Genomic DNA, 26,403 nt, shown 5'->3' on the forward strand with positions numbered 1-26,403 from the left:
GCTGTGTTTCATGGTGGTTTGGCTGTGGTGCTTAGGGATAAGGTGTAAGATGAATCTTGTAGAGTAGGGTTCTAGGTTGGAATTTGGTGAACCTGAAGGGCTTTTCCAACCTGGATGTTTCTGTGACTCTGTGATCTTTTGGGACAAGAAGAGGAGGAACTGAAGTGAGAAGGTGATTGATCTAAAAAGCTGCAGTACAAGAAAGTTGAGCATGGTTTGCAAAGAGACAGTGATTGGGAAAAGGTCTAAAGAAAGGCAGGCACAAGAACTGCAAAAGGCCTTTATGGAGAGAAATCAGCAGTGTGAGAGAAATATGCTGGAAAACTCCCTAAGCCTTACTTGGCAAAAGACAGAAGAGAAAAGTGGGCTGTAAGGAGAGGGAATAGCATGTTGGGGATTTAGGACCTTCTAGAAAAGAAGACTCAAACTAGGTCAGTAAGGAAAAAAAAACCCAAGCAGCTGCTGCAGGGGAAAAAAAAAGGCAGCACTAATGCAGCTAGGAACCAGGACAAGAACAAAGAACAGAGTCAAAATGCATCACAGTTGCACAAAATGGACAGGAACACAAGACCCTGAACATTTACACCTCTCCACTCTGACAAACATCTTTGAAAACCACTGGTCACATGTGTTCTTCAAGCTTTTTTTGGTCCCCAGGAAGCACATGTGCAACTGGTCTGATAACCTGGCTGATAGGGAGCAGACTGGTGGGCTTAATGCTGCTCACTCTTTTGGGGGACTATTTGGGCACAGATGTACTGTCAGAGGTAAAGTTTTTCCCACACACCTCATGGCTGTCTACAGCTACCTGAAAGGATGGTGTGGAGAGGTTGGTGCTGGTCTCTTCTCAGAAGTAAGTCAAGAGGGAATGGCCTCAAGCTGTGACTGGGTAGGTTTAGATAGGATGTTATTAAACAATATTTCAGGGAAAGAGTGGTCAGGCATTGGAATGAGCTGCCCAGGGAGGTGGTGCAGTCACCAACCCTAGATGTGTTTCAAGGTGGTTTGGATGTGGTGCTTGGAGCTATGGTTTAAAGAACACCTGGACTTGGTGATCCTGAGAGGCTTTTCCACTCTGAATGCTCCTGTGATGGTATATAAAAATGTGTGAGTGCTGTTAAGGACAGAAGTTCACCCAAATGTTGGGAAATGACAAACTGGCAGTTACTTATGCAGCACAGTGACACCCCTCGTTAGACAGAGAAATACTCTCTTCTTACAAGGCCCCATTCACACTTTCACCACTCAGCAGTTCCTTTAATATAAAGCACTCTGAGTTTTGGAGGAGCCAGCAGTGAACGGGCTGGGTGGCAGGTGTGCAGAGCATGAAAAGAGAACTGCAAGAAAAAGAAGGTCATGTAACATGGAGGGGACACACGAGTGCTGACTTGAAGGAGCAGATCATCCTTCTGCCCACGTTCTATAGAGGCTGAAAAGGACTTTTAACCAGTATTGGTCACTAATTGCCAGCATTTTCTTGTTTCACTAAAAGCAGTTAGCCACAGCATCTCTTGATCACACCAAGTACTGATGAGTTAAGAACTGGGGTATGAATTTGCCAGCCCAAAATACTTCATTTGGGCTTTTTTTAAAACCATGATGCCTGTTTACCTTAGGTTTCCATGCTAGATATTTACTGTCTATCCACCTTAGGTTTCCATGCTAGATATTTACTGTCTATCCACCTTAGGTTTCCATGTTAGCCATTTACTGTCTATCCACCTTAGGTTTCCATGCTAGCCATTTACTGTCTATCCACCTTAGGTTTCCATGTTAGCCATTTACTGTCTATCCACCTTAGGTTTCCATGCTAGCCATTTACTGTCTATCCACCTTAGGTTTCCATGTTAGCCATTTACTGTCTATCCACCTTAGGTTTCCATGTTAGCCATTTACTGTCTATCCACCTTAGGTTTCCATGCTAGATATTTACTGTCTATCCACCTTAGGTTTCCATGCTATATATTTACTGTCTATCCACCTTAGGTTTCCATGTTAGCCATTTGTTGTCTCTTTTCCTTAGGTTTCCATGCTAGCCATTTACTGTCTCTTTTCCTTAGGTTTCCATGCTAGCCATTTGCTGTCTATCCACCTTAGGTTTCCATGTTAGCCATTTACTGTCTATCCACCTTAGGTTTCCATGTTAGCCATTTACTGTCTCTTTTCCTTAGGTTTCCATGCTAGCCATTTACTGTCTCTTTTCCTTAGGTTTCCATGCTAGCCATTTGTTGTCTCTTTTCCTTAGGTTTCCATGTTAGCCATTTACTGTCTCTTTTCCTTAGGTTTCCATGCTAGCCATTTACTGTCTCTTTTCCTTAGGTTTCCATGTTAGCCATTTACTGTCTCTTTTCCTTAGGTTTCCATGCTAGCCATTTACTGTCTATCCACCTTAGGTTTCCATGCTAGCCATTTACTGTCTATCCACCTTAGGTTTCCATGCTAGCCATTTACTGTCTCTTTTCCTTAGGTTTCCATGCTAGCCATTTACTGTCTCTTTTCCTTAGGTTTCCATGCTAGCCATTTACTGTCTCTTTTCCTTAGGTTTCCATGCTAGCCATTTACTGTCTCTTTTCCTTAGGTTTCCATGCTAGCCATTTGTTGTCTCTTTTCCTTAGGTTTCCATGTTAGCCATTTAACTCAAGAGGTGTAAAAAAGGTATTTATCTTTTTTTGGACACTAGGATAATGTTTTTAACAGAGAGAGTGGTCAAGCACTGGAGTGAGCTGATCAGGGAGGTGGTGGAGTTGCCAGCCTTGGATGTGTTTAAGGGTCGTTTGGATGTGGTGCTTAGGGATATGGTTTAAGGCGAGTCTTGTAGAGTAGGGGACTTGTTGGATCTGGTGATCCTGAGGGGCTTTTCCAATATGGATATCTCTGTGACTTTGTGATCTTCCTTGTCTACCAGCTAAATAGAGTAGATTAAAGCAGGTAAGCAAGCAGGAACTGATGCCTGACTGACAGATAACAATTCTCTTAGAGGTTCATGATGAGATTCAGTGAAGTCACAGAATCATAGAAATATTCAAGTGGCCAACCTCTCCACAAACTCCTTTCAGGTAGCTGTAGGCAGCAATGAGGTCTCCCCTCAGCCTCCTCTCTTTCAAACTAACCATCCCCAGCTCCTTCAATTGCTCCTCATCAGATTTATTCTCCAGGCCCTTCCTCAGCTTCCTTGCCCTCCTCTGCACTGCCTCCAGCACCTCCACAGCTCTCTTGTATTGAGGTACCCAAAACTGAACACAGTACTTGAGGTATGGCTTTACCTGAGCTGAGTCCGAGGGGACAATCACCTCCCTGCTCCTACTGGCCACAGCATTTCTAATCCCAGCCAGGATGCCAGTGGCTTTCTTGGCCACCTGGGCACACTGCTGGCTCAAAATCAGCTGCTTTTCAATTAGAACCCACAGGTCCCCTTCAGGTAGACAGCTTTCCAGCCACACTGCCCAAAGCCTCTAGCATTGCATTCAGTAGCATCATGAGATGAAGAGTTTAAAGGATTAACTCCTTACTTGCTGTTGAAAAAAAGCAGTCCTGAAAGGCAGAAAACTCAATAGCAGAAAAAACAATCACATGCTTCAGAATTCTCTGAAGGAAAAAAAGCCTCTTTTGGTGCCAAGGTTAAGCTGTATCTTAAAACCTTTGCTAGATGAAATCCTAACAAGTCAGCACTACAGAGAGTTTATTGTATGCATTTACAACTGACTATCAGTTGATAATACTCTCTCTAACATCCCTGATGCAGGCATCTGGCACTGACAGCAGAAAACACAAGGAGTGTTTGATAAACAAGGAACTTGTACAATATCATGAGAGACCAAGGTGCCAAAGAAAGTAGATTTAAGTATCTGCTTTGTTTGCACAGCATGAATATGGATGATGCCCTGGCCTCCAGAAGAGACAAAAATCCCCCATGTTTTACCTAGTGCCACATCTGCAGGTGGGTATTTCTGGAGCTCTTACAGTGAGGTATGGCCATGTCATCTTCTGCCTTAAGAAAGAGCCAATACATTTGGAATGACCTTGGGACACTGAGGTTTTCTCCTTGACATCTGCATATTGGCTGAAGCACTCAAACTGCTGCAGGATTAGAGCCTCAGGAAAAAAACCAACCCACACCAGGAAATGAATAACTTTACACTCAGACAAGGATCCAGGCAGTGCCCTCGAGAAGCCTGTGGTCACAAACTAAAGAGAGAAAGAAGATTCAAACTGAACAGCTACATAAAATGTGTATTATCCCTGCTGCAGCTGTGGGGACTGTACTGCATGCACACCCAGCTGGATAGAGGCTGAGGAGACAGCCTCCATCCTGACATTTCCCAACTGCCAGGCTCAACTTTCTGACTTCAAGTATTGTCTTCTAGCACAAGTTGTGCATGTATTTGTGTAGCAGTATTTAAAGTAGAGGAAAACTTCAACTAATGCAGCTCCTGTGACCTCTGCTTTGCAGATTCAGTCTGTCTCTGAAGAGACATGGAGAGGACAAAGTAATGAATACATTCTGTGGCTTTGTGACAGCCAGGAGGTCTGCAGCTGCAATCTGATGCTGGAGTACACCACCTACCTGTTCTGCCAAAGACTTGTAACAAGCAAAGGAAATGTTCATTTTAGGTTTATGAAGAAACAGAAGGAAAGAGGCAGAATGGAACCCTACAGGCTTCCTGACTTCACATTTTCCAGGTCTTGCAGCATTTATAAGGTTTAAGAGGATCTTGAGTCTCTACTTAGAGTCTCTGGAACTGTTGTTTCTTGGTCTTGTAATACTCTGTAGCTCTTAAAGTTCTCCACAGATCTGGTTAATGCTTTGAGTAATACTGTTTGAGGAAAGTTAAGGAGCAGCCTGTGAGTTCTCTTTTTCTTCTCTACTCTGTGCCTTGCATAAATGACTATAAATATGCCCTGAATTATCTCATCTGATGTTTCAACTATGCAAACTTTCCCCTTTAAGAAGAGCACCAAAGAGAGAAAGCTTGTGTGCTCTTCCTTTCAGGCACAAATACTGAAGGGTGATGCAGATTTCTTCAAGTGTACTCTCATAAAACTGTTGCAGCCTTTTGCTTTCTTTTGTTTTCAATTTAGAAGAGGCAAAAAGGCTTGGGCAGTGTTAAACTACTGGCAGGCTTAGTAGCAAATGATTGTGTGAATAGTTCCTTTACTAGAAAACTGTACCACTGATAAACATTGAGCTCAGAAAATTGAGAGCATTGCCCTAGCTAAAATTGACCACTTCTATGTCAGGGTGACTTTGGGAGTGTGGTACTGAAAAACAATCTGACCATATCTGTTTTGCAGAGAACAATTACAGGGTGCACATTCCAGCAAACTCATTCTGACTCAAATAAGTGCCAGAACTGCTAAAGTAGCCAGAGAAACATATGGATTTTGAAGGTGCAATATGGTCCTCCATTCTAGAAGACCACAGAGTGTTTTGAACTAAGAAACAATCAGTGAAGAAATGAGAAAGAAAGATGTCTTTCAGGTGTGAATAGCTCAGAAAAGCTTGCTTTCATGCCAAGGATTACAGAATGCTAGGTGGTGAAAGGGACCTTTGCAGATCTTTGAGTCTAATCTCCCTGCCACAGAAGGACCAGAGAATCCAGTGCAGGTCACACAGGAACATATCCAGATAAGGCTGGAAAGGCTCCAGAGAAAGAGACTCCACAACCTCTCTGGGCAGCCTGTGCCAGGGCTCTGGCACCATTACACTCAAAAAGTTCTTCCTCATGTTCAGGTGGAGCTTCCTGGGCTGTAGTTTCCATCCACTGCCCCTTGTCCTATCCCAAGGCACAAGTGAGCAGAGGCTGTCCCTGGCCCTTCCTTCCTGACTCCCATCCCTCATCTAATTATTTACATTGGTTAGACTAAGCAGCCCCAGGGCTCTCAGCCTTTCCTCATCAGGCAGTGCTCCAGCCCCTTCAGCATCCTTGTAGCCCTCTGCTGGACTCTGTCCAGTAGATCCCTGTCCCTCTTGAACTGGGGAGCCCAGAATTGGATGTAATATTCCAAGTGTGGCCTCACTAAGACAGAGCAGTGGGGAGGAGAACCTCCCTCAATCTGCTGGACACACACTTCCAACGCACCCCAGGATCCCATTGGCCTTCTTGCCCACAAGGGCACATTGTAGTCACATGTAGAACTTGTTGGCCACCAGAACCCCCATGGGGATGCTCTCCAGCAGAGCACCTCCCAGCCTGTGCTGGTGCAGTTTATTATTCCTTCTCAGGGACAGGACTCTGCATTTATCCTTATTGACCCTCATTAGGTTCCTCTGTGCCCAGCTCTCCAGCCTGTTCCAGTGCTGCTAAGCCTCCCAGCACTAGTGAGTAGTTTTGTTGAACTACAGTACTCTTGATTCAAAGACTGCCCCAGCGAGAACACCCAAGATGTAAAAAGTAGCTTGCTGAAAACCAGCAGCAGCAATTTATGAACTAGAATTCATGAAGATCTTATGAGTCAGAATTTAAACTCGACGTAGTCATAACTGCTGCATTCTTCCACATGCTCCCTTCCAGAGCAAATATGGACAATTACCTAAGGAGATCCAGCTCCAGTTACAGAGAAAAGAGAGCCCAGAAGTATCACAGCAGATTTTAGAAACCCTGAAGTGAACCTGGCCATCTTTTGCTTAAAACCAACACATCAGTCACAAAATTTACTTCTGGTTTTAGACAGGGGCAGTGTGAACTTCTCACTATCTGAAACTCTAGCAGAGAGTAACCCCAGTGAGTTCAACAGGACCAGCTGCATCTCCTACATTACATACACACTTAATTACCCTGCACAGAACCCCTTGATGCTTTTTTCACTCTAGTTTGCCCAGGCTCCAGAAACAATAAAATATACAAGCTTCCCAGGTGACCTCTTGAAGACTTCAGGCAAAGGAACTAAAGTGCAAGAAATATAGCACCTCTGATGCAGCTTATGCTTAGACAGGTAAAAAGACAGTTACACACAACAGGTCTGCATCTGAGAAGTAGTTCAGGGTTATTTGCTTCATCTAGTATAGCCTCTGAAAATCAAATTCCACCTGTGTGCTACCAGAATATATATGATGGTTCTTTCTGAGTCTGGCAACACAGAATGCTGATTTACAGGATAGAAATATCTGCTAATAGAAAGGAAGTGGCTGCCCCCTCCCTGGAGGTGTTCAGGGCCAGGCTGGATGAGGCCTTGAGCAACCTGTTCTAGTGGGAGGTGGCCCTGTCTGTGGTGGGGGGTTGGAGCTGGCTGAGCTGGAATGTTCCTATGATTCTGTGATATATATATATAAAATAATAAAACCCCCCTTGAAATCCCTATCTCAGAGAAGAACAAAGAAGGCTATTCCAGAATAAACAAATATCTGACATTATTCTTCCAAGTATTAATCTTTTCCAAGGCTTTGAAGTTTGACAGTGCTATTTCACAAAGTCCTGTGAGGCTGCTTTACTGCTAGGCTAGAAATCTGACTGTGGAACCAATGAAAAGCAGATCCTCAAACAAAGAAGAAATATTTCAGTCTGACTGCTGAATATTCCTATTTCTTACTGCCATGAATTTTCTGTACCTTGCAAAAATGGAGTGGCTATGACACCTTCCAAATCAAATGGGAATAACTGAATCCCAAATCTGTTGTGAAGAAGTCACCTGCTCTCCTTGACTTTCCAAAAAGCCTCCTGTATCTTCAGTGACTTCAATCAAAGTTTGCTTAAAGCTTAAGCTCATTTTTCCATCCATGATCTGCCACCTCTGCATTTCTTAACAATTTTTCTCCTCCTCATTCTTTGCTATGTGGCAGCTTTGTGACTTTTTAATGTCTTGGTCACCTAGCAGTGCTGGCAAAAGGGGAAAGAATTCCTGTAAAAGCAAGTAAAACCCCCTTTCATGTGACATAGAAATGCTTACACTTCATTAACCTTTATTATAAACCAGTCACTGGAAAAGTTACTTTGCTAGAATCCACACTATGGTTTCAACCTACAAACCATGAAATGTCAGAATGCTAAACTGCAGTAAAATACTGCTCACCTCCTCATGAACCCAAGATTAATGATACGGTGCAGAAGGGGATAGCGGCGCTACCAGTAGCGTAACAGGTCGTGATCACTTTTAAAGCAGCTCATCAAGAAACAGGAAGCAAAAATGCCACAGATGGTTCCCAAAACTCAAGACCCACTTTTCCCAACCTACCCATCACTGAGACATCATATTCAACCAGCAGGGTCGCCTCCTGGCCGCACTGCTTGAGAATGCTCATGGCTTCAGCGTGCGTTGTTCCGAGCAGTCGGATCCCATCGACACTCAGCAGCCTGTCCCCGGGTTTGATTGTGCCCTCTCTGAAGAGGAGATCAAAGGAATGATCTTTGATGATAGAAGATAAATGGATGTTGAGATAATACCCTTTTAATGCAAAGCAATTCCCTCGCAGCCCCTCTGACATCCATCCCTCTCGCCTTAACACTTAACATTTCCTTTGACAGCGAGAGCGCTCGGAGGGCGCAGAGGAAAGGAAATTGCTTTAATTGGAAAGCCAGAGACTGGAAAACAGCTTAACACACAGCTAAACAATCAAGCCTCCTTAAATGGCCACTCCAAAGAGTTTCTGCTCCAACATATGCCTGCTTTCTGTCTTGTCCACACAACTCCTCTTTCATACCCACAAAAACACCTCCTCCTTCAATGTTTTCTTGGATGCAGACAGGTGCAGGAACAGCTTGCAAAACATCAATGTCCATTCCCTGGTTTATTTCAAAGGCACCCCTTCCTTGGATAATTCCATTTTCCTTCTTTTCCCAATGTACTCTAGAGGTACATTGTCTCACAGGTTAAAATAATTAGTCTCTAGAAGTACACTGTCTCCCAGGGTAAAAACAATTTGGCTCTAGAAGTACACTGTCTCCCAGGGTAAAAACAATTTGGCTCTAGAAGTACAATGTCTCCCAGGGTAAAAACAATTAGGCTCTAGAAGTACACTGTCTCCCAGATTAAAGACAATTAGGCTCTAGAAGTACACTGTCTCCCAGATTAAAGACAATTAGGCTCTAGAAGTACACTGTCTCCCAGATTAAAGACAATTAGGCTCTAGAAGTACACTGTCTCCCAGGGTAAAAACAATTAGGCTCTAGAAGTACACTGTCTCCCAGATTAAAGACAATTAGGCTCTAGAAGTACACTGTCTCCCAGGTTAAAGACAATTAGGCTCTAGAAGTGCACTGTCTCCCAGGTTAAAGACAATTTGGCTCTAGAAGTACACTGTCTCCCAGGTTAAAGACAATTTGGCTCTAGAAGTACACTGTCTCCCAGGTTAAAAACAATTAGGCTCTAGAAGTACACTGTCTCCCAGGTTAAAAGTAATTAGGCTCTAGAGGTACACTGACTCCCAGGTTAAAAACAATTAGGCTCTAGAAATATACTGTCTCCCAGGGTAAAAACAATTTGGCTCTAGAAGTACACTGTCTCCCAGGGTAAAAACAATTTGGCTCTAGAAGTACACTGTCTCCCAGGGTAAAAACAATTAGGCTCTAGAAGTACACTGTCTCCCAGGTTAAAAACAATTTGGCTCTAGAAGTACACTGTCTCCCAGGGTAAAAACAATTAGGCTCTAGAAATATACTGTCTCCCAGGGTAAAAACAATTAGGCTCTAGAAGTACACTGTCTCCCAGGTTAAAAACAATTTGGCTCTAGAAGTACACTGTCTCCCAGGGTAAAAACAATTTGGCTCTAGAAGTACACTGTCTCCCAGATTAAAGACAATTAGGCTCTAGAAGTACACTGTCTCCCAGGGTAAAAACAATTAGGCTCTAGAAGTACACTGTCTCCCAGGGTAAAAACAATTAGGCTCTAGAAGTACACTGTCTCCCAGGGTAAAAACAATTAGGCTCTAGAAGTACACTGTCTCCCAGGGTAAAAACAATTTGGCTCTAGAAGTACACTGTCTCCCAGGTGAATTTCAAAATGTTTTCAGAATTATAATATAAATTAAGTACTAGCAGTGTCATCTCAACCACTGGAGTGAAAAACATGGAAGCAAGAGGGATAGTGGTGGAGAGAAAAGGGGAGATAAAACATAAATGCTGTCTTGGAAGCGTTTGCTTCTCACTTCGTGTTTCAAAGGTCAACAGAGGCTGGAGAAAATCAGTCTGCTTTAAAGAAATTGCACTTAAACTTCAGTGGTTTAAGGACAGAAAAGCTATTTTAAAATACATAACTCTTAAAAAATACAATTCCTGCATGTAAATAAAGTGAATATTCTCTCTTCATGTAGATACAAGATGACATTACAGAGAGATATGCTCATCCAGAACATATGTCTGTAGTCAGAAACTGCCCAGGTGAAGTTGTGTGTGAACTCACATGCAAAAGAACAATACAGCACCCCCTAAACATATGTCAATGTTTTTCCTGAAGTGCAAGAGAGAGAGGCTGTGATGTTAAAGGTGTATAAATGGCACAATTAAGAGCTAACACCAGTTGTCTGAAGGCTGCAAAAGATGTGCTCTGACCTGTTGCAGGTTGGTTTCTGAATGCTTTGAAACATGCAGCATACTAAATTAGAGTTCACACAGACCCACCATGATGTGCTGAGCCTCTGTGGTTGTCTCTTCTTCTTATTATTATTATTACAGTTAAATGCACAATCCACAAATGTCCAGGGAACAAGTTTCAGTATGTGTACTTCACCCCAAATCTTAGCTTCTGCCCCAACTAATTCACCTTTGTCCATTTCTTTCATATGCATTCCAGAGAAAGATGAGTCTCTTACTCTTATTATTACAGTTAAATACACAAACCACAAATGTCCAGGGAACAGGTTTCAGTATGTGTACTTCACCCCAAATCTTAGCTTCTGCCCCAACTAATTCACCTTTGTCCATTTCTCTTTCATATGCACTCCAGAGAAAGCTGAACTGTACCTGTCAGCAGGCCCTCCAGGTCTAACACATGTTATTACAACAGGACGAGATTTATTTCTGTCATCATGTGCTCCACCTGGAAAGAGAAAAGTGAGAGAAAGCACACCTTCCTTTGATGTCCTTTTATGAAAGCCCACGTTCAAAAGGTAAGCCACAATCTTGCAGCTTGCACAATCACAGTGGCTTAAAGATAGGGGGAAAAAAAATATGCTCAAGCCATCAAATGAATTTCCACTGCATTTTATCTTAAGTAAAATTGACCTATGGTATGGTATAAAGGATGCTTTATAAAATATTCCTGCAGAGTGATTCTTATGAGATGTAAATCACAGAATCACAGAATGTTAGGGTCTGGAACAGATCTCAAAAGATCATCCAGCCCAAATCCCCTTGCCAGGGCAGCATCACCTACAGCAGATCATACAGGAACACATCCAGGCAGCTCCTGAATACCTCCAGAGAGGGAGGTATTTCCTCATGTTTCCATGGAATTTCCTATGCCTCTACTCCCACCCATTGCGCCTTGTGCTGGCACTGGGCATCACCCAGCAGAGCCTGGCTCCAGCCTCTGGGAACTCACCTTTACATCTTTATAACCATTCCTGAGGTCCCCACTCAGGGCCCTCCTCTCCAAGCAGCACAGCCCCAGCTCTCTCAGGCTCTCCTCCCAAAGAAGATGTTCCACTCCCTTCATCATCTTTGTGGCTCTGTGCTGGACCCTCTCAAGCAGTTCCTTCTTGAACTGGGGGGCCCAGAACTGGACACAGTACTCTAGATAGAGCCTCACAAGGGCAGAGTAGGGTGGGAGGAGAACCTCTCTTGACCTGCTAACTGCTCTTCTTGAAGTACACCCCAGAATCTCTTTGGACCTCTCAGAGGTTTCTCAGAACCTCTACTCTGCAAATCTGGTCTCAGTGTGAACACTTACTAGTCCTACAGTGTTGCAGAGAGAAAAGAACTGCAGAGAGCAAAAAGCATCCATACCTCATGTACGCTCAGGATAACGAGTGGCCACTGAGGAACGTATGTAGTAAAGAACTATATAAAGGTTTTCCCTGAATAAACACATAAATTAAGCACTGGGGTATGTTATTTAACAGATGCACATTCTTTTCTGTCAGTGAAAAACCTTCTGTCCTGCAATTCGGGCAATCAATGCAATTAATCAGATTTCCTAGCTAAATTATACACTGTATGTTGTTTAAGAACTAGAATATTCCTGCTGATTTCAGTGGTAGTAGAATCTGGTCTTATGTGAAATTAAGTTTGTCAAGTTCAGGGCATACCTGATTAATTACTGTTCTTCCACACATAAAAATAATATACTGATTCCAAAAAGCAGTGCATGAACATATGGGGAAAAGTAATACAAACATCAGAGATTTTTACAAAGCACAGGCCATAAATCATGAAATGATTTCTTAGTGCCATGAAAACAAATTTAATGCTAACTTACCTCTTATTACAAATCCAAAAGTGTTCCCCTCTTTATGTAAAGTAACTTCCACAGTTCTAAAGATGAGACCTGATCCTTGTACAGCTAAAAGAAAGAAGTACAAAAATGTAATTGTTGTTATTTCTGCCATCATGCATACAGATTTGCAGCTTTTCCAGTTGAAGATAACTGCTGTGTGTGTGCCCATACAACTGGAAAGATTCCACTACAGAACAGTCAGATTAAAGACCTGTAATTAAATCTAACTCATCCTCTTTTCAGCCCAGATATTTTGCAGAGTGCCAAAGGTTTGGAAGGAGAGCCATAGATACATATACCTGGGGAGGGATTGGAGCCTTACTGTTTAAACTGTGCCATAATTTTGCTTTTCTTACAGTTACAGAGGAGAGGTAGAAAAAAATTGGGAACCCACAGCGAGATACAAAAATGATAGGTTGAATTCTTAAAGCTACTTTTGTTCAGCCAGGAAAATATTTACTTGCATTGATTAAAAGTCAAGATTTTTAGGGTGCATCTCTGAACTCATACTAGTAGATTAAGGTGAATTTTATCTCAATATTTTCACCTTAATCATTTGGACAGCTAAGGTCACTCCAAATTCCCCTGCAACATCTATCAGTGCAGTCTGCAGTGCAGCTGTGTTCACCTCTAGTCAGTATTTGGTTTTGTTTTGCTGGGACAGAGTTGATTCTGATTTCTTTGGCTTTTAACTTCTTTGTTCTTTGTCTTGATGATGTGAGATGGCTGGACTTAGGAAGAAGTTCTTCACAGCAAGAGTGATTGGCATTGGAACAGGCTGCCTGGGGAGGTGGTGGAGTCAGCATCCCTGGAAGTGTTTCAAAGGAGGCTGGATGAGGCACTTAGTGCCATGGGTCAGTTAATTAGATGGTGTTGGGTGATAGTTTGGACTTGACAATCTCAAAGGTCTTTTCCAAGCTGGTTAATTCTGTGCTAAGCCAGTGGGGGTTAAAAATAAGAAGAAAATAACCACTTTCAGAAATAAAGACCCTCAAGCATGCCCATCTGACTTATTTCACACAGGTTTGCATTTGCTCTGCTCTTACTTACAGACTGGAGGCAGCTCATACTCCACTTCCAGCACAACCCTCTCGCCAACGTTCTTGAGCAGGCTGATGATCTCGTCGTGGCGGAACTTAGTCAAGTTGATTCCATTCACAGATTTGATGTAGTCCCCTACATCCAGCTGGTCACTCCTAGGGAAAAATACATATTCCTTCTGTTAAGGACACATCTCTTGGCCCAAGCTAGCTAAATCCTTTAAATTACTGTACAGTGATAGGAACACAGTTTTGAGAGGTGCTGGTGAATTGATGACCTACTGACTTAAGAATTTAAGCACTGCTAAATATGATGATTAAGAGGCTGGAGAGGCTGAAGGAGCTGGATCTTTTTGCTCTGGTGAAGGGAAAACTTAGTGGGGATCTAATCAATCTTTATAAATATTTGAGGGCTGGGGATCAAGGAGGGGACAGGCTCTGCTCAGTTGCACCCTGTGATAGGACAAGGGGCAATGGATATAAACTACAGCACAGGAAGTTCCACCTCAACATGAGGAAGTACTTCTTTGCTGTAAGGGTCGTGGAGCACTGAACAGGCTCCCCAGAGCAGTTGTGGAGCTGGAGACTTTCAAGACCCATCTGGATGTGTTCCTGTGTGACCTGAGCTACATTCTATGTTCCTGCTCTGGCATGGGGGTTGGACTCAATCTCTGGAGGTCCCTCCCAATCCCTAACATCCTGTGATTCTGCGACCTCGATTAAAACAAGTTTATCTTTCAAACAGAAAATGGCATTTTAAGGTCTTAATCTAGTCTAGCTTGTGAAATATTAAGAGAGGAACTCTGTTGCATTACTGATTTCTGATGTACAAACCCAGCTGTACAATGAAGGAGTTGATTGATTTAACTGCTTTGGGCACAGCATCTAGGAAATTGTCTTCTTAATACCCCAATCTTTCTCTCTCTTTGGGAAGCATCCATAGCTAATTTTTTTGGACCACAGTTGCCCTCACAGCCAGCACCACATCTGCAGGAGATAGGCCACAGTCCCAAAACACAGATTCTGCTCAGTTACTTGGAATCATTTACTTTCACCTTTCTCTTTTGCCTTGTTTCACTCATGAATAGGAGCTTTTTTTGCTTCCATTAAAGCAGTAAGCAAGGTAGCTATGACTCTAGGCTCTTTAATCTTAAAACAAGCTGATGATAATTAAAAACCAAAATCAAATTATGCTCATATTTTGATTAGTTTTTCTATTCTATTTTTTCCCCATCAGTATTTTATGTTTCTTCTCTCAAGTTTTTATTCAAGGCCAAAAAAAAAGAGAGAGAAATAAAATGTACATAATCTAGCAGAAACTTCATCAGACTTATGATGACTTTCAGACATCTCCTTGGCATTTCTAGCTTTTGTCAAGGTAGCCTTGAGGGAAGAGGGGAAGCAGCTTTGGCTGTTTCTCTCTGAGCTTGGCTGGGCTGATGGGCTGCCATTACAGATGCACCTAGAAGCATCTCTGTTAGTGACCTTTTTGATGCAGTGTGTATTTCTGAAGCAATCACATCTTATCATGCATTTTGTGGCTGGAGATGCGGTTACCTAGCAGCGATTCCTCCTTGACGAAGGTTAGACACTCTTGGTTTGCCATCTTTGTCGATCCCACCCGATACTGTAAGCCCTAGGGTGGTGCCTTCTTTCTTCATTAATTCCACTATTGTCGAGCCCTTGAATTCCTCTGTTGAAAGAAAATTATTAGCATTATTAAAATTTAAGTGATAACACAGATGTTGCCTTTCTGAAATGTCATCTCCTTCCCAAGGAATTCATTGCCTATGCTAATAAGAAATAATGTCCACAGCTGGAGGTTCTTGGTGTTACAACACATAAGTTCTGTTTGCATGGTTCTGCATGTAGACAATTCTGAGACATTTGCCCTGTAAAAGGTTATTAATAGCTGCACTGCTGTGCTACTACACTATACAGAACTAATAAGATCAAGTGCTGGTGCTGCACTTTGGCCACAACAACCCCATGCAGAGATACAGGCTGGGGTCGGAGTGGCTGAGAGCAGCCAAACAGAAAGGGATCTGGGGGTGCTGATTGATACCTGCCTGAACATGAGCCAGCAGTGTGCCCAGGTGGCCAAGAGAGCCAGTGGCATCCTGGCCTGCATCAGGAATGGTGTGGTCAGCAGGAGCAGGGAGGTCATTCTGCCCCTGTACTCTGCACTGGTTAGACCACACCTTGAGTACTGTGTTCAGTTCTGGGCTCCTCAATTTAAGAAGGACATTGAGATGCTTGAGCGTGTCCAGAGAAGGGCAACGAGGCTGGGGAGAGGCCTTGAGCACAGCCCTACGAGGAGAGGCTGAGGGAGCTGGGATTGGTTAGCCTGGAGAAGAGGAGGCTCAGGGGTGACCTTATTGCTGTCTGCAACTACCTGAAGTGTGGTTGTAGCCAGGAGGAGGTTGCTCTCTTCTCTCAGGTGGCCAGCACCAGAACAAGAGGACATAGCCTCAAGCTATGCCAGGGGAGATTTAGGCTGGAGGTGAGGAGAAAGTTCTTCACTGAGAGAGTCATTGGACACTGGAATGGGCTGCCCGGGGAGGTGGTGGAGTCGCTGTCCCTGGAGCTGTTCAAGGCAGGATTGGATGTGGCACTTGGTGCCATGGTCTAGCCTTGGCAAGGTTGGACTTGATCTGTGAGGTCTCTTCCAGCCTTGGTGATACTGTGATACATGCAAGGTTTGGCAACACTTACAACTAAAAGCAGCTGTTTCACAGTTTTAAAAAGCTGTGTATTCTAATTGGCTGTTTTCTTGCTTGGAATCCTATGCTATATAAAATATTTCAAGTGATTAAACAAATAGAAGAGTAAAAGACACAATGATGTAATGGTACGAGCAAACCTCACACTTACTTGGAGGCCACCAGTAAATATCAGCGCTAACCAAAACAACTGAACATAAGACTCGAGATGGAGACAAAGAAAGTAGCAGATCTTAACAGCTTTATTCCACATTCTTGCACAAAGAGATCTCTACCATAACTCTGTGACATCTCTGCAGAACAGGTATAAAGCAGGTGAAGTGTTTCACGGTTACAGTTGTATGTGAAATTTCCCTTACACTCTTTCCTGCAGTTTGCTTCCTTAGCATTCCTGGAAAGTGCCAGGCTAATCTCACAGATCTCAACCAATGCAGGTCAGATGCAGTGGAAAGCCTCAGGCTCTTGAAAAGAGATAAAGAGATGTCCACACTGCACATGGCTGGATGTGGCAATCTACATACGGACAGCAAGTGCTGCACGGGGCAGCAATGTGCCCTTGTGAGCAAGAGAGCCAGTGGCAGCCTGGGGTCCACCAGGAAAAGTGTGGCCAGCAGGGCTAGGGAGGTTCTTCTTCCCCTCTGCTCTGCCCTGCTGAGACCACACCTGCAATCCTGTGTCCAGTTTGGGCTTCCCAGTTCAAGAGAGACGGAGACCTGCTGGACAGAGTCCACAAGGATGACTGGTGCTTGGCCAGTGCCTCATGATTGTTTACTCAGGTTTTACTCAGTTGTGAGATCTGGAGTCAAAAGGAAAATTCCCCTCTTTCTCCCACCTCCCAGAATGAATCCTTCCTCTAGGAAGGGGGAATGGAGCAATGCTGGAAGTGGGTAGGATCAGACTGGATGTGAGGAGGAAGTTCTTCACCATGAGAGTGGAATGGGTTGCACAGGGAGGTGGTTGAGGCCCCATCCCTGGAGGCGTTTAAGACCAGGCTGGATGAGGGTCTGGCCAGCCTGATCTAGGGCAGGGTGCCCCTGCCCATGGCAGGGGGTTGGAACTAGATGATCCATGTGGTCCCTTCCAACCCTGACTATTGTCTGATTCTCTCAGCAGCGCAACCTGGTTCTCAGGACCATCTAATACTTCTAACACTTTGGCAGATGTCCTCGCCAGGACATCAGCAATGCACTGCAGCAACGCCTAATCTTTTGTCATTCTGACACACGTTTTGATCTTTTGTATGGGTTCTGAGTTTGCAATCCAGTGCTGGGAAATACTCTGCTGTCTGAAGTGACAGGTGGAACAGATGATCCAAGCAGTGCTTTAAGCTACCTAATGATTAGACAGTTCCCTGCAACTACTGGCATGGAGAGTAATGATGAGGTTCGCTCATGTCTCACCATCCACTCTGACAAGTTTCTGTGTACCTCTGCCAACAGAACGGGGATCTCTAAGCACTCTGCCTTGGTAGGCAGAAGGGAAAGGTGCACCAGCACTGCACAGGAGTGGTGGTGTGAAATGCTCATTGCTGACAGATAAGGTCATCTAGAAGTATGCAACAGTTCCATGAGGTTTGTCTCTCTGAAAGATTGCAGAGCTTTTGTTGTACATAATCACAGCAGGAAGAAATTAAACCACCTAAGCTGGTTTTGCTCATCAGAGACTTATTCCTGGAAGTGCTCTGAACCAGGCTCATTTGATACTCCAGTCTCTCTGGTTTTCATCTTTGCTTTCCCAAATCACACAGGATTACTTTTCTTATAATGCTACACACTACATGTTTACTCATCTGCATTGCCTCAGTGTTATTATTACAGACTAATCCCACTGGAGCTGTGGAAATGCCCAATATCAGAACAACCTTGGGACTCCATTTCCAATCCAACAAGCAATCACACCTGTACACTCTATCCCTAACAAGTGAAAGGTCAGTCTCTATTCTCTAGTTAACATAAAGCTGTGCTGCTCTTTGTGGTTTAAAAGTCAAACTAATTCCTGCATCACTTCACTCATCATTCATTACTTATGCCAACCAGCAAACTGCTAATTAGTCAGAAGACTCAGAGGTCTATTTTTCATTTGTGCTCCCATATTGCTAATAAGATCAGCATCAGAAAGAAGACCAAGAAGAAGTTATTGCAGATTTCTTATAATGCATGAGTAAATGAGGAATTAAATTTACAAGACTGCTGCTCAGTAGTAAACTGAATCTAGAATGGGAGCTTCAGAAATATCTTCTTGCTCTGTAACAGTTTTCCAAGTATCAAATATCAGAACACTATTCCCCCAGTAAAGCTCTGTGATATGAACCAAATGAACTATGCTAAAGTGAAACTGTGTGAAGAAAAGATGGTTCCAAGTGAAAAAAAAGAAATAGTCCAAATCAATACCACTTTACACTTAGGTAGGAGAAATGCACATGAGAACTCTTCCCCTCCCACCATTAACACCCTGGCAGCCCTCAGTGAAATGCAGCTCACACTGGGTCTTGTCTTTGCTTGGCCTGGGGAGTGGTTTGGGTCTGCCTGGGGACTTCCAGCTCTCCCTCCTGCTGCCTGTCTGTGTAGTCTGGGGGGAGTAGGTTCCCTTAAAAAAACTACAGAGACAAAGTCCTGTCCCAGGGATGGAGCTGGTCATCCTAGGATACGGTAATGTTGTTATTCCAGTCTGCTTTCTGGTATCACAGAAACACACAATTAATCAGCTTGGAAAAGACCTTCAAGACCGTCGAGTCCAACCTAACACCTTCTAGTTAACTAAACCATGACACCAAGTGCCTCATGCAGACTCCTTTTAAACTCCTCCAGGGGTGATGACTCCACCACCTCCCCAGGCAGCCCATTCCAATGACAAGAACTTCTTCCTAACATCCAGCCTAAACCTGCCCTGGTGCAGGCCCCTCACCAGTCTTGTTGCCCTTGGTTCTTCACCAGGTCCAGTAGCTGCATGAACACGGTGGCCCCCATCCTAGCCAAGCTGATGAAGAGGAACTTGACTGCCTTTGGGGAGCCCTTGGGCCCTTTGAAAATTTCACTTTTAAAATCCAAGCAAATGCCTCAAACCTACACAATCAGGTTAAGGGCTTGCATCCTCCACCTAATAAATTAGTTTGTAGAGTGCAGCTGGCACAGGGCACAAGTGGAACTTAATCTAAAGGCAAAAAATACTTGCTGTTATTGATCATTTCCTACCAAAAGACACACCTAATCAATAAGTAAGTAATTGGTAAGTCTGTTGAAAATATAGTCAATGCTGTCCTTGTATGGATTTTCCCCTGTATGTCAGCAGAAATTCTGCAGAGGAAACGTTTTGCTTTACGTTCTAGGAGGCATCTCATGGCTTAATAAGAAATCACATCAAGCTGATTCTTAAGAAACAGATAGCAGCTTGTAATACTGCAGGCATCACACCTACTCAGTGCCCCAAGTCCTGTGAGCAAGTGTATTCCTCTAAGTGTGACAAAAGGGACATCAAGAGACGAGGAAAATACTATTCACAGAACATCAGGGGCTAGGAGGGATCTTGAAAGCTCATCCAGTCCAAGTGCTCTGTCAGAGCAGAGCAGGAGCACCTGAAGCAGAGCACACAGCAACACATCCAGGCAGCTCTTGAGCATCTCCAGAGAGGGAGACTGCACAACGCCCCTGGGCAGCCTGTGCCAGGCTTCTGTCACCCTCACAGGGAAAACATTTTCCTCCTGTTTCCATGGAACCTCCTATACCTCACTCAACTCCCACCAATTGTCTTTGTCCTGGCACTGGACATCACCCAGCAGAGCCTGGCTCCAGCCTCTTGGCACTCACCTTTACAGCTTTATAACCATTCTTGAGGTCCCCCCTTAGGCTCCCCCTCTCCCAGCAGCACAGCCCCAGCTCCCTCAGGCTCTCCTCATAAGGAAGGTGTTCCACTGCCTTCACCACCTTTGTGGCTCTGTGCTGGACTCTCTTTAGCAATTCTCTGTCCTTCTTGAACTGAGGGGCCCAGAACTGGACTCAGTACTCCAGATGCAGCCTTACCAGAGCAGAGTAGACCATGGCACTAAGTGCTCATCCAGTCTTTCCTGAACACCTCCAGGGATGGCAAATCCACCACCTCCCTGGGCAGCCCATTCCAATGGCAAATCACTCTCTCTGTGAAGAACTTCCTAATATCCAGCTTATACCTCCTCTGGCACAAAAGTCTAACTGTTGCCTGGCCCAGGCAGCAAATAATGATATTTGATGATCAACCACAGACCAGGATATACAGGATGCAATCATAGAACTCCCTGAAAAGACCAGGCCGGCAGGACACAGCTCATATATTGGTTTCGTGCCTAAGAAGAGTTTAGTTCTTGTATTATGTTTGGGTTTGGGTATGTTTTCCTATTGTAAGGCACAGAAATGGATACCTTGGCAGCCAACTCTAACCCAATCCTGAGGCATATAACAGGGCTGCTCTTCAGCACTGAATGTAACCATTGCATTAGAAACTCTGTTTATAGCTGAAAGAGTAGAAATTAACACAAATGTCCCAGTCCTGAAAGCAAATAATCACCAACTGGAAGCCACTAACAGACAAAAAATGCCTCTTCATTCTTAATGACAAGAACCTCATCAATCTCTTACCAGAACAGTACTGCAACACAGACCTGATATACGACACAGTTATCGACACGCACCACAGTAACTTCAGTAATTACATGTCAGGAGTGAAATGTTTAGCAGGACTGTACAAGTTAGGCCCTCTCCACAAAAGCAGCTGTTCTCTGTGAGCCTGACAGAGAAGAAAGTGCACTCAGCTAGAGGGGAACTTCATTACATTTTTCACAGTGACCAGAGTCAAACCATGATTACCACGCCAAGGCTTAACGTTTCCATCCCCCCATCTACGCTGCAGTTATAGCAATCTGTGCCAGTACTTCTCTGGCAGCAGCACAGCCATGCTAGCAACATGGTCAAAAGTCAATATCCTGATGGCCTCTGAATCCACCCCTTGCAGACAGGAGTGCTGGAAAACATTTGCCACAAAGTGCAAAAGCATTGTGGCGTGGAGTAAAATCATCTGTCACAGAGAAGCAGCTTCATAGAGCAATCTCAGAACCAGAATTATTGAGGCTGGAATAGAGCTCTGAGATCATCCAGTTCAGCCTAGGACCTAACACCACCACAGCCACCAGACCATGGCACTAAGTGCCACAGCCAAGCTTGCCTTAAACACCTCCAGGGATGGTGACTGCACCACCTCCCTGGGCAGCCCATTCCAGTCTCTAATTCTCCTTTCCATCAGGAAGTGCTTCCTAACATCCAATTTAACCCTCCCCTGGCACAGCTTCAGACCATGCCTGCTTGTCCTGTCACAAGGTGTCTGGAAGCTGAGCCTGGCCTCCACATGACTACACCTTCCCTTCAGGTAGCCATTGAGTGTGCTAAGGTCCCCCCTGAGTTTCGTCTTCTCCAGCCTAACCCAGCCCAGCTCCCTCAAACCTCTCCTGAGCAGCCTTCCCCTCCAGGCCCTTCCCCCTTCATCGCTCTTCTCTGGCTCCACTTCATGTCAGACTGCTCAGGGAGGTGGTGTAAGCCCCATCCTTGGATGAGTTTAAGGCCAGGTTGGATGAGGCTCTGGCCAGCCTGATCTAGTGTGAGGTGTCCCTGCCCATGGCATGGGGGCTGGAACTGAATGACCCTTGTGGTCTCTTCCAACCCTGATTCTATGATTCCGTAGAAGGAAACTGAAAACAACACAAGTTTTCTCATCTCCTATTACAAGGAAAGAATCAAATTACAACTTGAATCCTTGTAAATATATTGAAGAACAATCAACATAGTTAAATTAAAATAGATTTAGAAAGTAAAATATGTTTTAAATATCAAAAATAAGAAAATTACTACCCTAGGTCATCCTGCTGTACCAGGGGGGGTGGACTTAATGATCTCTAGAGGTCCCTCCTAACCTCTAACATTCTGTATTCTGTGACATTGTTCATAATCCCTAAGTGAATCTTGGCAGAGAAATTCAATTAGAGAAAAATGTATTAACAAAATTATGAAACATGAACAATTCTGGCTTCAGCAAATATGAATATTTTAACACATTACTGTAAGGAGGTGCAGATTTAGTGGAACAACAGAAAAACCTTCTCTCTTTTTTTCTGCAGTATTACCCACACAAGTGATATTTTTATCCCTGATGTGCCACCTTGCACCAGGGTTGGGATAAAGCTGCAGTGTGAGCTACTAAATTGCTCACTGATGTAGTGTAGTTAGAACATAACAGTTCTATGTGCTTTAGTGTTTTCATTGATGGCTTTCTATATTATCTATTGATCACTACCTGCATGCTTGAAGATATCAGCTTCCTTATCTTTGGATAAGGATCTGTTCCACCTCGAGGCACCTGCTAGGTTTCAGTAAGTTCAAACACTTTTCTTCTTCCATGTTATCTGCCAAACTCCTGAAAGCATGCAAAGCCCAAAGCAGCTCATTAAACTGTCCAGGTAGAGCTTTCTGAACTAAGGACACTGAAGGGTAGTGCAAAACAAGCACAATGATGAATGACTCTCTGATCTCAATCTTCACAATCTCTTCAACAGGTCAGTGCAGAGCTCAAACCTCATTGCATCCACACAATGTAAATGCTTCTGCTTTGTGGAGGAGCTGAAGCTTACACCCATAGTCATCTCTAATTTGTATCTCCCACACATGACAAGTGTCTCCTTTTGAAAATGTTGCTTTATGCTCTAAGCAACCAAGGCTTAAGAAGGGCTTGTGCACCAGATTTGCTACCCTGAACAGCGTTGCAGCTGTGGTAGAGCACTGTCGATGAAGAGAGTACAGACAGCCATAGCAACATCACTCTTGTCCAGGCTTCTGTCTGATTGCTTCAGTCACTCTCCTCTCTTGCTCGTGAAAATCCTGCTGTGCAGAACAGCACAGAGCTTTGACACTGATGTGGTACTTTGTTTTAGAAAACTTCTACCCCTGCTTCTGATGGATTCACTTCCAACTTCCTCTCCACTTCTGTTATTGAGAAATTAGCACCAAAGAACTCTTGCTAATGAGCTTTTATTTGTACTGAGATGATGCTATTCACAAAAGCAAGGCCCAACTGTTCAGAGAATCACAGAGTATCAGGGGCTGGAAGGGACCTTCCAACCCCCCTGCCAAACCAGGATCAGATCACACAGGAGCACATCCAGGCAGGTCTGGAATATCTCCAGAGAGGGAGACTCTACAAGCTCCCTGGGCAACCCTGAAACTTCCTATGCTTCAGCTTCCACCCATTGCCCCTTGACCTATCATCCAGCAGCAGCAGATCCTGGCTCCATCCTCCTGGCACTCACCCTTTACATATCTATAAACACTGATGAGGTCACCTCTCAGTCTCCTCTTCTCCAAGCAGCACAGCCCCATCTCCCTCAGGCTCTTCTCATAAGAGAAATGCTTCATTCCCTTCATGCAAAGGGCTCTGCGATGGACTCTCTCAAGCAGTTCTTTGTCCCCCTCTTGAACTCGGGGCCCCAGAATTGATGGCAGTACTCCTGATGAGGCCTTACTTGGGCAGAGTAGAGGGGCAGGAGAACCTCTCTCAATCTACTAGCCACAGCCCTTCTAATACACCCCAGAATGGCATTGGCCCTCCTGGCCACAAGAGCACATTGCTGGCTCATGCTCAACCTCCCATCAACTAAGACCCCCAGATCCTTTTCCTCTTTGCTGCCTTCCAAGAGATCAGTCCCAACCTATCCTGATCCCTGGGGTTGTTCTTTCCCAGGTGCAAGACTCTACCCCTGTTGAATGTCATTCAATTTCTCCCTGCCCTTCAGCCTGTCCAAATCTTGCTGAATGGCAGCACAGCCTTCTGGTGTGGCAGCCACTCCACCCAGTTTGGTGCCATCAGCAAACTTGTCGACAGTGCTCTCTGTGCCCTCGTGCAGGGCACTGATATTGAACAGAACCAGTTTATCTGTCTTCTACCAAAATGGATCACCAGGATTGACTGCAGGACTGATTGCATTGTGCATTTCAAGGCAGGAAGGAACCAGTAAAAACAACTCTCCCCCTGATCTGAGTGACACAAGCAGGGAAACATGATAGTGATATCTGCAGCTACAAGTTACCCTTCAAAAAGGCATTCAAAATAGCTTTGAAAGCATCATGTGATGAAAAATCTGCTCCATGTGCAGGCAATTTCTATCTGAATTGAGAGTGGACAAGCCTCCAAGCCCACTGTCTCATTATGCTATCACCATTACATTCAGGTGGAGATACAGAACTGTAACCTGTGAGCAAATCAGCTCTTGATCTTCACTCCAGTTTAGATTAGGAACTGCCTGAACTGCTTTGGGTTTTTGCATGCAAGCCACGTTTTGCAGATCTTTCCAAAGCTTCAACATCCTGTGGCTACCAGGTAATTTTAGCAACAGTACCATTAGATACCCTTTCTCCAGCTGAGCAGGCATTTATTTCTACTAAAGATCCTCTGAGTGGTTTGTCAAGGTGTAGAGTTGCTACATCATTTAACATTTTAGTTAATACAAACCATTAGTTTTCTTTTTTATGACATGGAGCCAAGATCACTACTATCATGGCAAAATAGAAGCATTAGGGATCAGAAAAGAATAAAGCAACTGTGTCACTCCTTTTAGATAAATTATGGTGCAGGCATTCAAACTGTGGAGGGTGGCTTTTAAAATGTATTTTAATGCTGACTGAAAAATTGCCCAGTAGAACCTTAGAGCAGCCTCCCAATACCTGAAGAGCATACAGGATGTACAGGAATACAGGAGGCTGCAGAGGGACTTTTCATGAGGCTGTCTAGCAACAGGACAAGGGGGAATGGTATGAAGCAGAGTAGGTTTAGACTGGATCTCAGGAAGAAGTTCTTTAGTATGTGGGTGGGGATATTCTGGAATAGGCTGCCCAGTGAGGTTGTGGCTGACTCCTCCCTGGGGATATTTAAGGCCAGGACGGATGAGACCTTGGTCAGCAGAGTCTAGTTGAGAGGTGACCCTACCCATGGCAGAGAGGTTGGAGCAGATGATCTCTAAAGTCCCTTCCAACTAAGCCATTCTATGATCAGTGTCTTATCCCCATTATTCTCACAGTAAATCCAAAACACAGCATTGCACCAGCGACTAGGAAGATCATTGACTTTACCCCAGCTGAAACCAGGGACAGGGCCATAAACCTCTTTCTTTGTAGAAGACAAGAGGTTGAATGATACATACACTCTTTCTGCCTGGTAGAACTAAAAGAGATTTGTCCATACAAAAGGGTTTATATCCAAGTCTCAGTGTGGAAGATTAGACAATCCTTGGAAGAATAAGAAATGAAGGGAAAAAATGGAAAATGAGAGTGAATAGAATGAATCCTAGAATGGTTCAGGTTGGAAAAGACCTCAAAGCTCAGCCAGTTCCAATCCCCTGCCATAGGCAGAGGCACTTCCCACTAGAACAGGTCACTCAAGGCCTCATCCAACCTGGCCTTGAACACCTCCAGGGAAGAAGCAGCCACAATGTCCCTGGGCAGCCTGTGCCAATGTTTCACCACCCTCACTGCAAACAACTTCTTCCTAACATCCAGTCTAAATCTCTCTTCTGCCAGTTTAAATCCATTACTCCTCTTGGCATTACAAGACCTTGTCAATAGTCCCTCCTCAGCCTTCCTCTAGGCCCCCTTCAGATACTGCAAGGCCACTCCAAGGTCTCCTGGAAGCCTTCTCTTCTCCAGGCTGCAGAGCCCCAACTCTCTCAGCCTGTCCTCAGAGCAGAGCTGCTGCAGCCCTCTGAGCATCTTGGTGGCCTCCTCTGGACTGGCTCCAACAGTTCCATGTGCTTCTTGTGCTGGGGGGCTCCAGAACTGCACACAGGACTGCAGGTGAAGTCTCAGCATAGTAAAGGGGCAGAATCCCCTCCCTTGCCCTGCTGGACACACTGCTCTCGAAGCAGCCCAGGACACAGTTGCTGTCTGGGCTGCGAGTGCATATTGCCAGCTCACGTTGAGCTTTTTATCAACCAAGACCAAATACTTCCAACAGGTTTTACCTTTTGTCCTTTGTGCTCAGTAATCACTGGCACATTTATGGTTTGCTTACTCTCTATCCTTTGTGGAAAACCACAAAGCAGTTCTGAGAGACTGTAGTTGAAAAACAGGCTAAAAGAATGCACAGTAATGAATGTTTTTGAAAGGGATCTGGTACTGACTCGTTCTCTCTCTATACTGCAGTCTGAGATAAAACTGAAGTTATAAAGAAGGCTTAGGGGTGAATTTAATATGCACCACCACCTGACAAA

At 44.3% G+C, this 26,403-nt stretch overlaps 1 protein-coding gene across 14 annotated transcripts in view; it reads right to left on the bottom strand.

Moving 5' to 3' along the window:
* GRIP1 (glutamate receptor interacting protein 1) overlaps positions 1 to 26,403 on the bottom strand; it is a 358,558-nt gene that overhangs the window by 73,645 nt on the left and 258,510 nt on the right. For all 14 annotated transcript variants that reach the window (XM_064166286.1, XM_064166284.1, XM_064166290.1 and 11 more), the window contains exons 3-7: positions 14,965 to 15,100; positions 13,418 to 13,563; positions 12,350 to 12,433; positions 10,894 to 10,969; positions 8,170 to 8,315 (exon numbers count right to left, since the gene is read on the bottom strand). In XM_064166286.1, the coding sequence (XP_064022356.1) occupies positions 8,170 to 8,315; positions 10,894 to 10,969; positions 12,350 to 12,433; positions 13,418 to 13,563; positions 14,965 to 15,100 (588 nt within the window). The remainder of the gene's footprint in view (positions 1 to 8,169; positions 8,316 to 10,893; positions 10,970 to 12,349; positions 12,434 to 13,417; positions 13,564 to 14,964; positions 15,101 to 26,403) is intronic.

The sequence above is a fragment of the Pogoniulus pusillus genome, chromosome 27 (genome assembly GCF_015220805.1).
Source record: "Pogoniulus pusillus isolate bPogPus1 chromosome 27, bPogPus1.pri, whole genome shotgun sequence".
Classification (NCBI taxonomy): domain Eukaryota; kingdom Metazoa; phylum Chordata; class Aves; order Piciformes; family Lybiidae; genus Pogoniulus; species Pogoniulus pusillus.